Below are 13140 nucleotides of genomic sequence, written 5' to 3' on the forward strand. Positions count from 1 at the left end.
GTAGAATGAGGAGGATACTGAACAGTAACCACTTCATAGGGTTTTTGAGCATTAAATGAAATAATACATATGTAGCATTATGTGCCTAGGACATAGTAAGTGCTAAATAAATAGTGACTATTTTTATTATTGTTGTTATTAGAACCTAAAAATTCTTTTCACAACAAAGCCCCCTTTGATGTGGTCAAAGGCAAAGCTCTATAGTGCTGAACTATGTCACGGTGTGCTTTAGGCAGCCCATTCCACAGCATAGAGCACATCCACCAGTTCTGAGGCTCAGTCATTGGAAACTTAGCCATTTTCAGTCATTCTTAGACTTGGAAGGTAATTCCATGCAAATTTGATTTGATGTAAATTTACTTTTTTTTGTAATGAGGTAATAGCCAATTTTACTCATTTTAAAAATTAATTTGTTAACTTTCAGATGTCTACTATGGCTTTTTCCCTCCTCCTTTCTTCTCTCTCCTTCCTTCTCCTCTCATTTCCTTCTCTTCACTCTCTTTTCCTTCTCTCCTTTCCATTTCCCTCCCTTTCCCACTTCCTTTGCTTAGCTTTCCCTTCTCCCCCCACCTCTCTCTCTTTCCCCCTTTCCCCCATATTTCTCTCTCTCTCTCTCTCTCTCTCTCACACACACACACACACACACACACACACACACACACACACACACACAAAAATCTGTGATAGGCCTGGCTGGAGCACAGACATGCTTCAGACACAGTCCCCACTCACAGTCCGAGAGACGTGATAAGGCGAAGGGTAATGCAATGGGGGAAGAATGTGGTTAGAACCTGCATACCCTGATGGCTTAGAGCAGAGGTCTCCCAGAGAAATCAGGGAGATTCCCAAGATATAAACTTTGAATCAGATCCTGAAGGATGCTTAGGATTTAGCCATATGAAGACTTAAAGAGAGAAAAGGAGGATGTGTATTCCAGGCTAAGGAAGAAGCAGGAGCAAAGGCCTGGAGGTGGGCTTCTCCTGAGAATTAATGTAAGACATTTAGCTACAACATCTATTATGTATATCTTCTCTTTGCCTTTTGCAGTCAGCTCAAACACTCTTTATGGCAAAAGTGGGTGTGGTGGAGACAATTCCCAGCTCTGACCTGCGTTCTCCAGGCATCACATTGTTTCCCAGGCTTGATTTCACCTGCCGTCCTTCCTAACTCCAACAGTTTACCAGGCATCCAAATAGGTTTATGTGTAGCATTTACCTATTTGGATAATAACCACTGGTATCACATGAGTCTCTAAGGGGCCACTCTTACTCAATCTAGTGCTGTTCGCTCTAGTTTTAGCCTGCGGTGAAGTCATCAGTGAACTGCAAAGGGAAGCAGCTTCAGTTAGGGTCATAGAAGAAGGTACCTTCAATCCTACCAGTGCTAACATCTTGACAGTTACTTTTAGGAATGTATGTTCAGTCCATACATTCAGTCTTTTTTTCATCATTCATCAGATTCTCTCTGAGCAGGTTGCAATTGTCTGCATGAATGGGATATAAGGGTCTCTACCTTCAAGATAGTCTGGAAGAACTAACATACAAAGCAGGAAGTGATTAGGAGCACAAGAGAGGGACAGTAAGAATCTTTTGAAGGTAGTATAGTGATATCCTCCCCACCACACACACCCGGGGAGAAGGTATGAAAGTGGCTGTTCTGGCAGAGGTGGAATTGAAGTTAAGCTGTTAAGCCTGGAAACATGGGGGTGGGTTAGTTGACTTTGTTTAGTTGACAGAAAAGCCTTTGGAATACTTGTTTGTTTGTTTGTTTGTTTTCTGTGGCTATAGATGGCTATAGCCTCATCTTTGGAGAGTAAACTAGCTCTTAGTTGAGAATTCACCTCTCAACTCTCAAGCTTTGTTGTGTGTGACAGTGCCTCATATTCACATCCAGATTCCTCAATAGGTGACAAGACTTTTCCCCTCAAGGCTCTATATGTACCAGCTTTCAAAGGTATATACTTCTGTCTAGAACAGTCATTAATTCCATAAACTTACAGAATTATATGAAAATAATGTTTTTCAGGTTGAATTTTAGCCTGATGACTTCTCTCAATTTCACTGGGCTTTTGGTGTCTATTTCCTCAGGATGAATTCCAAACTTATTCTTGGAAAAAGGTAATGTGGATCTACCTGTCAACATTAAACAGCTCATTTGGTCTGACACCCGACCACCCTCTCATTACAGATGAGGAGTATATCATAAATAGAGCCATAAGAAAGCCAGACCTAAAGGTAAGTGCTGATGCTAGAGAAATTTAATCTTTTTCTCAAAAAATGTAGGGTTAAATTCAGACCCTCCACGGGGCCAATCCTCAATTTCCAGTGTAGAACATTATAAATGGTTATGTGCCACCTTGATGACAACCTTGGATCAATTACTAAACTCTACAGAGCCTCAATCTTCTCATTGCAAAATGATGATCACGCCTACCTCTAATATTAATGGTTGACATTTAATAAACTATGAAATACAAACATTAATATGATGCCAGATATGTACTAGATGCTCATACTTATTAGCTCTTCATAGCATGATGCCTTGTATTATAATCTATGTAACAGGGTTTATCTTACAGTAGAGGTAATCACCCAGGAATATCCCAGGGGGTTTGCTATGCTGGCAAAATGACCTTCTTTTGAATCTGTCATTCAAATATATTTGAGTTACTTCCTCCTCTGCATATTAAATGAGTACTACCGTGTTTCTCTGAAAGTAAGACCGGGTCTTATATTAATTTTTGCTCAAAAAGATGCATTAGAAATTATGTTCAGGGGATGTCGTCCTGAAAAATCATGCTAGGGCTTATTTTCCGGTTAGGTCTTATTTTCGGGGAAACTTGGATTATGATTAGTTAACATTCGTATGTTATAAATTTCACATTAAAAACATGTTTAATAAGACAGACCATTTTCTCTTAAATTTACATATATATATCTGTTTAAATTAGTTTTATGAGCTGAAGGTCAGTTAAAAAATAATAACAGTCAATTGCTGAACAGGTTCTGTATTGCCAGTTGTTATTACCTTAATTACCAAAACAAACAAAAACAAGAGGTCAAGCATTGCCAACTAACAGATTGCTCCATCTGCTGGGTGGCCATTCACTTGGAGAAGTAGGCATCTCACATCAGCCTGATGGACATGGCTCAGAGTATTATTAACCTCCAGCACCTTTAATTGCATCAGATAAATAAGTGGACAGACAAATGAAGAAATGCTCAAGTAAACAAACAAAATGTGAAGAAGGGGCAGTGGTCTCCAAGTGGAATGTATTGGCACCCAGGTTCGATATCTTCATTTATTAGTAAATGGCATAGGCAGTTCAGCTGGTTACTGCCTCTCTGAGCATCAAGTTTCTTATTTATAAAATTAGAGTAATAACTCCATCTCTGCCCATCTCTCAGGGCTGTTTGACCCTACAATGAGAAGATGGATATTAAGGTGATTTGTGAACTGTAATGAGCTATATTCATAAAGGACTAAAACTTTCATTAAAATTGGAGATGTCAGAGGATCAGCCACAACAACACTGATGACAATAATAATAACAACAATACCAAAATGATAACCATTCAGGGCCATTTAGGAGGAGTTTGGAGACTGTAGCAAAGAACATGGTCAGGTTTGCAAGCACAGGCTAAGAGGAGTTTCTAAGAACCATTTTGTAGAATGGCATGCAATACTAACCCAGTGCTTAACCTGTTAAACAGGATGTTATTACGACATGTTCTAGTAAGAAATAAAAGTGGAAAGCCTGGGGAGGGAAAAGCTTCCTGGTTCTGAGTGGAAAGATGGAATTCACCCCACAGCAAATCCCTGATTTTCTAATTATTGTTTCCTGGTCTGAAATTCCAGGAAATCAGCAAATAAACTCCACCCCTGGCAAATATTATGCTTAATATCCTCTTACTAGTTTCTAGAGCCACTAAAGGAGATGAGAGAAGCAGAGAAACTCTAGGCAGAGATGTTTCCTGCTAGGGGAATCTCGAAGGTATTTTAAAGGTCTATGTCAAAGTCATTCCTTATCCTGTAAGGAATGGCCTCAGAAATTGTCAGGAGTTAATGGAATTTTCCATTTTCTGGCCTGAGGTAAAACTTACCAGTAACCTCTTTATTCCTCATTATTGCTGCCCTCCTCTGCTGATGTTTTGTGTCTATTATGGTTTATAAATTACTCAATCTCAGTTTGTGGTTTTATAGCCTCTAGATGTAGGTTCTCTAACTAGGTAGGGATTTCACAGTCTACCATCATTTGTCCTTTAAAATTTTCCAACATGGATTTTGAATTTATAGACTTAATCAAGTAGAGCACTCTCCCTTTCTACAACTTGAATCCTGGAAGTTATGGGATTTCTAGACCTTCTTCTGAGAATAGCTTGATTATTAGATCCTTTGAGAGACTGGATTTTGGGGCTAGATGAACTTGAATTTGAATTACCACCCTGATTCTTAATAAGTGCAATCTTGGGCAAGTTGCTTATTCAAAATGAACTTCGGTGGGTGAAGTAAAGATGAAAATAATATCTGTCCTATCAGAGGATGATGAAATAGACTAAAGAAAAAGTGTAAAACATTCCCAAGTACTCAATAAATAGTAGCTGCGATTACAGTCCAGTTCTACGTGCAAAATTGTTGAGAATACTAGAAAGGAAAGGAAGATGTGAGCAAGAAACTTAAGTTTCCAAGATGGGCCATGAGAGCTAACACCCCAAACTGGTTACTTTCAAATAAATACTCTTCCTCACTCTAATTTGCAGCTTGTAAAGGAGGAAGAATCATTCCTACTGGTAATTAACTCTAATTTTATACTGAAAATCAATTAGAATATAAAATTTTTTCATAAAAGTTATTATGCAAACAACCTCATTGAAATAAATCCATTCTGTAAAATACAAAATAACAGCATTTGACACTCTCACTTGGTAACTATGAATGTGTGTGTGTATATGTGTGTGTGTTCACACTGCGTGCACACACATATATTTATTGAACAGGGTTAAGATTCACTTGAGGTAACCCAGGTCTTAGAGATGAGGGATTTAAACTCTATTTCTAGTTGACATGTGGTTGTACAAAGCAGTCTTTCATTTAATAAAAGAAAAAAAATGTATTGAGCACTTATTATGTATCAGCTATATGCTCTTCCCAGTATTAGTGTTTATCTAATGGTTATACTGACTATTTATAGGTAGAGAAGATATTCAGAAGATTTGCAGTGGAACTTAGAAATAACCCGGCCAATTGCCTCATTCTATTCTTGGAGAAACTGAGGTGCAGCGAAATTTATTCATATACTTATCCATATAATAAGCCCATGATATAAGTTGATTGAATGATGACTTCTGCTAAAGAATGCCATTTGTATAGTAGGAAAGGATAGGATAAGTTAGGAAAAGATAATATTTTAAATAATTATAGTAGAGCTCTATCTTTGCTTCTTTCACAAACGATTCTTTAGTCACTGAATTGTTGTATATTTGCTGATCTTCAAACTAGAGACTTTCTTAGTACTTTTCTTTTGTAGGTGAGATGCATAAAAGTGCAGAAAATAAGATATGTCTGGAACAATTTAGAAGGACAGTTCCAGAAAATTGGGTAAGTTGTTTCAGCAATTGCATCCAAAGGAAAAAAAAATCTCAAAAATATTATGCCTAAATATGTCTTTCTTGTTATTATTATTTTAGTTCTTTGGAAGATTGGCTCAGTTCTGCCAAGATACATCTAAAATTTGGATCAGGTCTGACAAGAGAAGAACAAGAGATTAGGTACCATGCATATTGTTATCTAAACCAGCTCAAAGGACCCTTACCAGTTAGCCAAATAGAGAGCGCAGTTCATCGTCATCTTAACTAGTTCAATATCAGAAAACATTGTAATGCTCTATATAGTATTATTGAAATAAATGCTTTCACATATATTATCTCACTTCATCAGAGCAAACTTTATCAGCGGTAGAACAGACACCCTCTTCATCCCAATGTAACAGATGAGAAATCTGAGGCTCAGAGAGGTTTAATGGCCTGGACAGGGCCACACAGATGGGAATGATAGAGAAAGAACTGAGTCTCACACTTTTGACTGTAAGTTTGGTGCTCCTTCTACTTTACGCAAGGCTTCTCAAGGTTATTATAATAATAAGGTTGAGCTAGTTTTGACTGTAATCAGGAAATGTATATTATACTGCGACAACATAGTCAAATAATAATTGTGGAGCAGCAGAAGAATATCTGCACAAGACCTATAACTCCACTCTTCCAAATCAGAGGAGTAAGTTTTGGGAAAGGCACTGGACTGAATGTCAAGAGTCTGCCACTAAATCACTGTGTGGATGTAAGCAAAGAACTTCTCCTTTCTGGGCTTTAGTTTCCTAATTGTACAAAAGGGGAGGAGAACTTTATAAAGGCGTCGCGGGTCCTAAGTGTCTATGATTCTCACTCTCCTTTACCCTATTTCTAGTGCTTTGAGGAGACCAAGTCTTGCAGCATCAGCAACGCCAGGGAGTTTGTTAGAAATGCAGAATCCTAGACCACACTTCACGCCTGTTGAATCAGAATCCTCACAGTAATAAGATCACAAAATCCTGTGTGATTGTAGTTTGAGAAGTACTGCTCTAATACATTCAGCCAAGCTATTTGATCTGAACGTCTATGTAGAAGGCACAGAGAGAGTGGACAGAGTTCTCAACAGCAAAATAACTCACAAAGGCTCATTGCTATGTATCATCAAAGAAACTCATCTTTGGGGTTTCAATTAAAGGGCTGGATAACTCCATGTGTAGAGCTATTTTTGAGAACCCAATACCTTTTCATTCACATTGAAACAGATTTTGCAGCTTTCCAGAACTGAACAGGAGTAGGAAGGTAGGCACAGAAAACTACTCTCTCCTATTCACCCACTTCTATGGAGCCAAAGTTGGGGAGAATCAGAGATGAGAGAATGCCAATTTGGAAACACTTGAATGAGACACTTGCTAATGTTAAATATCCAAATTACCATGAGGGAAATGTTTAGACCTCAGAATAATGAGTCTGGTTCAATCGATGCACTACGATTATATTTGTTGTTTTTTGTACCTGGGAACCCTCCCCAGTTATTTTGAGAAGGATGGGGGTGTTATGTAACAAAGGAGTGTTATGTTGATCCCACAAGGTAGAAAAGGAACATGGAACAGATCTGTTTCTGAATGGATAAGAAATGAGTTTCATTTTTATTATTAGTAACTGAGTGATCTGTGATCTCTCTCTGTAGGAGGCTAATATGTGGGCCTAATACTATTGATGTTGAAATCACGCCAATTTGGAAACTGCTCATCAAGGAGGTAATCAATACTTTCTTATGGCGCTGGATAGAACATAACAAGTTTTGTTCCAGTCAAACAGTCAAGAATGCTACTCATTCATAAGTAACTATAACTGGGGTATTTGAAAAGAATGTCAAGCAGATTTTCTTCATATTTCTTTTTACTCTTTTTCGTGAAGTCCATCTTTTGCACACGTTGCCTGAGACAGTATAAGATATGATGCTCATATGTCTATTTACCCCCCAATGACTGGGTGAAGACAAATTCTCTTTCTTTCTTAATCCTTTGCTTCCCAGTCTGTCTCAACTTTGTGAAACTAAATAATAATACAAAATTTGAAACCCTATTATTGTCTTATGGGAAACATATACAATTTCCTCAGCATCCAAAATTTGTAGGAAGAAAAACATATGTGCAGACTTATTAGTTCTACTGATCTCAATGTGTGTGTGGGAGGGAAAGAAGGATGTGGCCAATATTTACAAAGTTGAGTTTTTCCTTTTTGGCTCTATCACTGGGCTTATTTTTGTTTCACAGAATTATTATGAAACTATAACCATATGGCTGTACTCTGGGTCTTCTGCATTTCACCTACACTCCTCCTTGATTAAAAAAAATAGTTTATAAACTCAAGGTACTTTCTCAATATTTATAGCAAGACTTCAGGCATGAAAGAAAGCACAAGAAAATGATAGGAAAAGACCTTGTGTGCTTCTTCCCTAACCAGAGGCAATGATGACCTTTTCTGCTTTAGGCAGATGGGAACTGATTAGAGGGACTTTGAGTAAGGGCACAAAATGTTTGTAACTAAAGCACGATTACAACTGTTGGAATTATCCTCTACTTTCTCCCACAGTGTTCTAGATGCTCAATTACAGCTTACCACTTCCAGCTTAGCTCTTATGAGAAAATGTAGTCTTCAACGCATCCATTAATCTAAAAGTACTTTAATGGCTTCAAATATGGCAGCTATTATGTCACAGAGAATAGACTGGAAAACATTTTAACTTTATAAACCTGAGCTAATACTTCACCATCCTCAAGGCCAGTAAGCTGGACATGATAATATCTACTCCTTACACAACTGTTGTAATGGTCAACATGAGGATACATAAGACACTACTTTATAAATTATAAGACGTAGCAATGATTAAAAGTAGGTGCTCTAGGGCCAGATTGCATGGGCTCAAGTCCTGGTCTGTGACAGTCATAGCTGTGTGAACTTGGGCAAGTTTCTCAAGATCTAAGTTTCATCTTCTTCATCTTTACATTGGAGATAAGTAATGACATGTGGTTAATAAGGTGCTTAAGGGAAATAAATAAGTCAATTCAAGTGAAGTTACTTTGTGCAGTGTCTGGCACAAGGCAATTGCTGAATAAATGTAAGAATGTTGTGTGCGACAATTTATGTCATAGAGATAGATGATCATGAAAACAAAGAAGTCAATGAATAGCTAAGTATGAAACCTAAATATCTCCCTTGTGTTCCTCTTTTTATATCTGCTAACAGGTTTTAAATCCATTTTACATATTCCAACTCTTCAGTGTCTGTCTGTGGTTTAGTGAAGACTATAAGGAATATGCCTGTGCTATCATAATCATGTCCATCATTTCCATAGCTTTGACAGTATATGATCTCAGAGAGGTAAGTTTTCCCACCAATCTTATGGTCTCAGAAAGAGAGCAGTGAATTGAAATTTTGTCAGAAAGGAGAATCAAGAAACAGTCATTGCCCATTCCATAATAAATGAGACCAAGTTTGTAAATGTCTGATGCTCAACAACTGTTAGTCCTTTTCCTTGTCTCACATCCCAATTCCTAACCTTTCAAGTTATTTTCCCCCTCTCTTTAGCTTATGCATGCTGATTAGCCAGAAGAATATGCACATATTTATAAGCTGTGATTAAGTGAAAAAAAAATACATCCAGAGAATAGTGATGGGTCTGGAAGATGGTGGGAGAGGGGTGGAAGGTGGAGGAGTCTCTGTATAATATTAACTCCTTTGCTCTTTATGTTTGGTTCACATTTATTAGTCAAAGCCCCAACCCAACTCTTGGCTTTCTGTATGCCTACGCAGGGTTCTAAGTGCTGGCAGAAAATCACATAGAACACATGGGTTGATTGCACTATAAACCATGAGTGCCAACTTCATCTGGGCAAGCTTTCTATATGTCTCTAGTCAACACGCTCTCCAATTCTCTGAAATGAAGATTTTTAAACCATATCGCTCTTCAAGTTTCTGAGATGCCCAACTGCCCACATTCCACTTTTTGTTTTACAAAAAGATAGAAACCATAACACAGGAATTTGCTGAACTTTCCAACAGCCTAATGACTCTTGTCTCCAGTCCTTCCTGCCCTGACCTCTCATTACCGCGGAGGACATGCCCTCTGCCTGTCTAGAGACAGTGTCCTCTCCGGCCTTCTCAAAGTGCTGATTCAGTCATCGAATGATCCCTTCGTGCTCCCTCTCCACAAGAGCCATCTCATCAGCACTTAAACACGCTCAAGCTTCTCTCAACTGAACAAACAAACACAAAAAACCCTCAAATGAAACAATCCCTCTCTTGACCATGCTTCTATGTTCAGCTACTGCTCTACCTCTCTACTTCCTTTTACAGCAAAATTTCTTGAGTTCTTTATGCACACTGTCACCATTTACTCCTCTCCCTCTCACTTCTCACCTATTCTTATCTGAGTTCCTCTCTCATGACTCCATTTAAACAACTCTTGCTAAGGTCACCACTGTGCGCTTAAGGCCCATAGATAATTTTAAAATTTTAAAAGTTCTTTTTTTTTAAGTAGCTAGTTTTTTCTTAATATAAGGAGTAATATATGGACACGATAAAAACATTTTCAAACAGAATAAAACAGTGTAAATAAAAAGTAAATATCCCTCCTATTTTAGTTCTCCCAGTGTCCAGGTTTTCTTTCAAGAGGCATCTACTGGGACCAGACATTCTATATACTTTCAGAAATGTTAAACACATATGCGTTAATTTGTTTCACACAAATGAAAGTACATTATGTACATTGTTTGCAGTTGCATTTTTCACCTAATATATCTTGAATATCATAATTTTAAAACCAGTCTTATAATGATGATATTAGGTTGTTTCTAGTCTTTTGCTATTAAAACAATGCTGCGATTTGTTGCAATGCTGCAATGATTGTGATTCTTGCACATAACTCCTATATCTTTTCACACATCCACATATATGGGTGTTTATAAATATATGTGGATACCAAAAAAATGTATACACATTTTAAGAGATGGATGTTATCTTAAAATGTGTGTACATGCTTTTGGTACACTTGGTATATAAATTACAAGCATATGATTTATGTTGCATATAAATACATATGTACATAATAGGTATATATGTGTATGCTTATATATATTTATCTATATTGATATGGAGATATAAAATTTCTATAGTTGAAATTATTTAATCATGAGCTAGGTATATTATTTTAGTAAATGTTATCCAAATGCCACTCAAACAATACCAATTTACACTCCTCCCAACAGTAGATGAGTATTTGTTTTCCTTATCTTTGCCAATATAAGCAAAAATAGAATCTCATAACTTTAATAGCATGTTTGCCATTATGAGTTGAGCACTTGCTCATATTTTAAGCTATTTGCATTTCTTTTACTATGAACTGTGTTCCCGTACTTCATTAATTTTTACTGGATTGCTGATGTTTTGCTTGCTGATTTTATGGTCCCCTTCCCACAGTGGACACTTTTATTTCCAGTGCAAATTTCACTAAAACTCTCAGTTGCATTTGACACAGTTAATGCCTCCAGTGTTTCTTTTTGAAGTACTATTTCCCTTTGGCTTCAGTGACAACACATGCTCCATTCTCTCTAGTTGCTCTGTTCCATTCTCATTTATAATTCATCCTCCTCCACTTGGCCAGTTTTTAAAATGGGTGTCTCACATCAAAACAATATGACAATGTATACAATGCATACTTCATCTTGTACACCAGGTATGCTCTATCTTCCTCTCCCTCTCCACTTTTTCAGCCACTTTTATTAGTTTCTTGTGCATTTTTCAAAAAAAAAAAATTGTAGAAGAAAATTTAAGCAAATACAAATACATGTATTTTGTTTTCTTTTTTCTTGTGTAAAATGAAGCATAATTGCATAATTTTCTACCTAGCTTTATTATTATTAATAATAATATGTCCTGAGTCATTCCATATGAGTATACTGGGAGATTCTTCATTATTTTTATGGTTGCATATACCAATGACTTCTAAAGTCATATGCATATGATTTTCAAATATATATATATATACATACATACATATATATACATATATATATATGTATGTATGTATATATATATATATATCTTAAGTCCATATATCTCTTTTGAATTCCAGACTCTTAGATCACACACAATATTTGAGTCAATAACCCTTCTACAGGGAAGATTTCTATTGCTTCCATTGGCTATACATACCCAAAAGCACCTTATTTTTTTTCTTATCATTACTGATTGTATATGTATATGTGATTATTTTAGTAAATGTATTTCTCCTGGTAATTTGTAAATTCCTTGATGGTAAGAACCATATTTTTGTTGTTGTTGTTAACCATTCTATCCCTACCTGTTACCATAGTCCTGGACACATAAAAGTTGTTCAGTAAATGTTGAGTGAATTCATAAATGAATAAAAGAATGAGTTAATAGCAGAACACTGTCTTTGACCTTATCTATTCTATTAATCAATGTTAGGACATATTAATCAGATTTGTAAATGATTTGAAACTAGGAGATTTAGGAAGTGTCTTAAATGACAAAATCAGAATAAAAAAACAAACACACTACAAGATGGGGATCTTTAACACCTCAGAACCAGGTAGAAGGTCTTACACAATAAGTTTTTTTTTTTTTAATATTATTGGGGAATATTGGGGAACTGTGCTTCTCCAGGGCCCATCAGCTCCAAGTAGTTGTCCTTCAATCTAGCTGTGGAGGGCGCAGCCCACTGGCCCATGTGGAAATCGAACCGGCAATCCTGTTGCTCAGAGCTCGGGCTCCAACCAACTGAGCCATCCAGCCGCCCCCACAATAAGTTTCTTAATAAATGTGGAATCATATATAATTTTATTATATTTTTCTTTTGTTTCCTCTTATTGATTCACTCTTAATGTCCCATGTATTTAATATATTAGAACAATAAATTCTACAAATAAATAGTAGGAACCATAAAACTCCTTAAAAACTTATAGATTAAGAATGCTGATATGGGATATCCCCAAACTAAAATAATTCTTATTTCTTGAAGATATTTAGGTACAAATATATATCTTGATTAAAGTTCTTGATTTTACTTATCTACTTAAACAACTAACACAAATTTATGATTATCAAAAACTCTTTTGAGTGGAAGAGCATGGTGGGAAATTCCTTTCTAAAGAATATATACTCTTATTGCTGAGTGAAGACTATAAGGTGGTTGCTTTTATAATCAAGTAATAAGCTTGTTTTTAGCCAGTCTTGTTTTTAACTAGTACATTCAGTTGGCAACAAGACAGTGCTCCATATTTAAAGAAGGCTAGCACTTTAATGAATAATACCTGGGACCTCCTCAAATACATAACCGTTTTTCCATTTTCCCTACTTTTCAGCAATCTGTAAAACTCCATGGTCTAGTTGAGTCACATAATAGCATTACAGTCTCTGTATGTGGGAGAAAAGGTAAGTCCCATTATTTTATTTTATTTTTATTTTTAACTAATTTATTTTGATTGGAACATTTAATCCATTTACATTTAAAGTGATATTGATGGGTACATGTATAGTTATTACCATTTTA

At 36.4% G+C, this 13140-nt stretch overlaps 1 protein-coding gene across 6 annotated transcripts in view; it reads left to right on the forward strand.

Annotated features, from left to right (window-relative positions):
• Positions 1-13140, forward strand: part of ATP13A4 (ATPase 13A4) — a 136316-nt gene that overhangs the window by 44099 nt on the left and 79077 nt on the right. For 5 of the 6 annotated variants that reach the window (XM_081072700.1, XM_081072702.1, XM_081072703.1 and 2 more), the window contains 6 exons: positions 2088-2234; positions 5528-5598; positions 5688-5768; positions 7252-7321; positions 8814-8948; positions 12953-13022. In XM_081072700.1, coding sequence (XP_080928826.1) covers positions 2088-2234; positions 5528-5598; positions 5688-5768; positions 7252-7321; positions 8814-8948; positions 12953-13022 — 574 coding nt within the window. The remainder of the gene's footprint in view (positions 1-2087; positions 2235-5527; positions 5599-5687; positions 5769-7251; positions 7322-8813; positions 8949-12952; positions 13023-13140) is intronic. The other variant, XM_081072701.1, reaches the window with a different exon arrangement.

This window comes from Rhinolophus hipposideros, assembly GCF_964194185.1.
Source record: "Rhinolophus hipposideros genome assembly, chromosome: 2".
Classification (NCBI taxonomy): Eukaryota; Metazoa; Chordata; class Mammalia; order Chiroptera; family Rhinolophidae; genus Rhinolophus; species Rhinolophus hipposideros.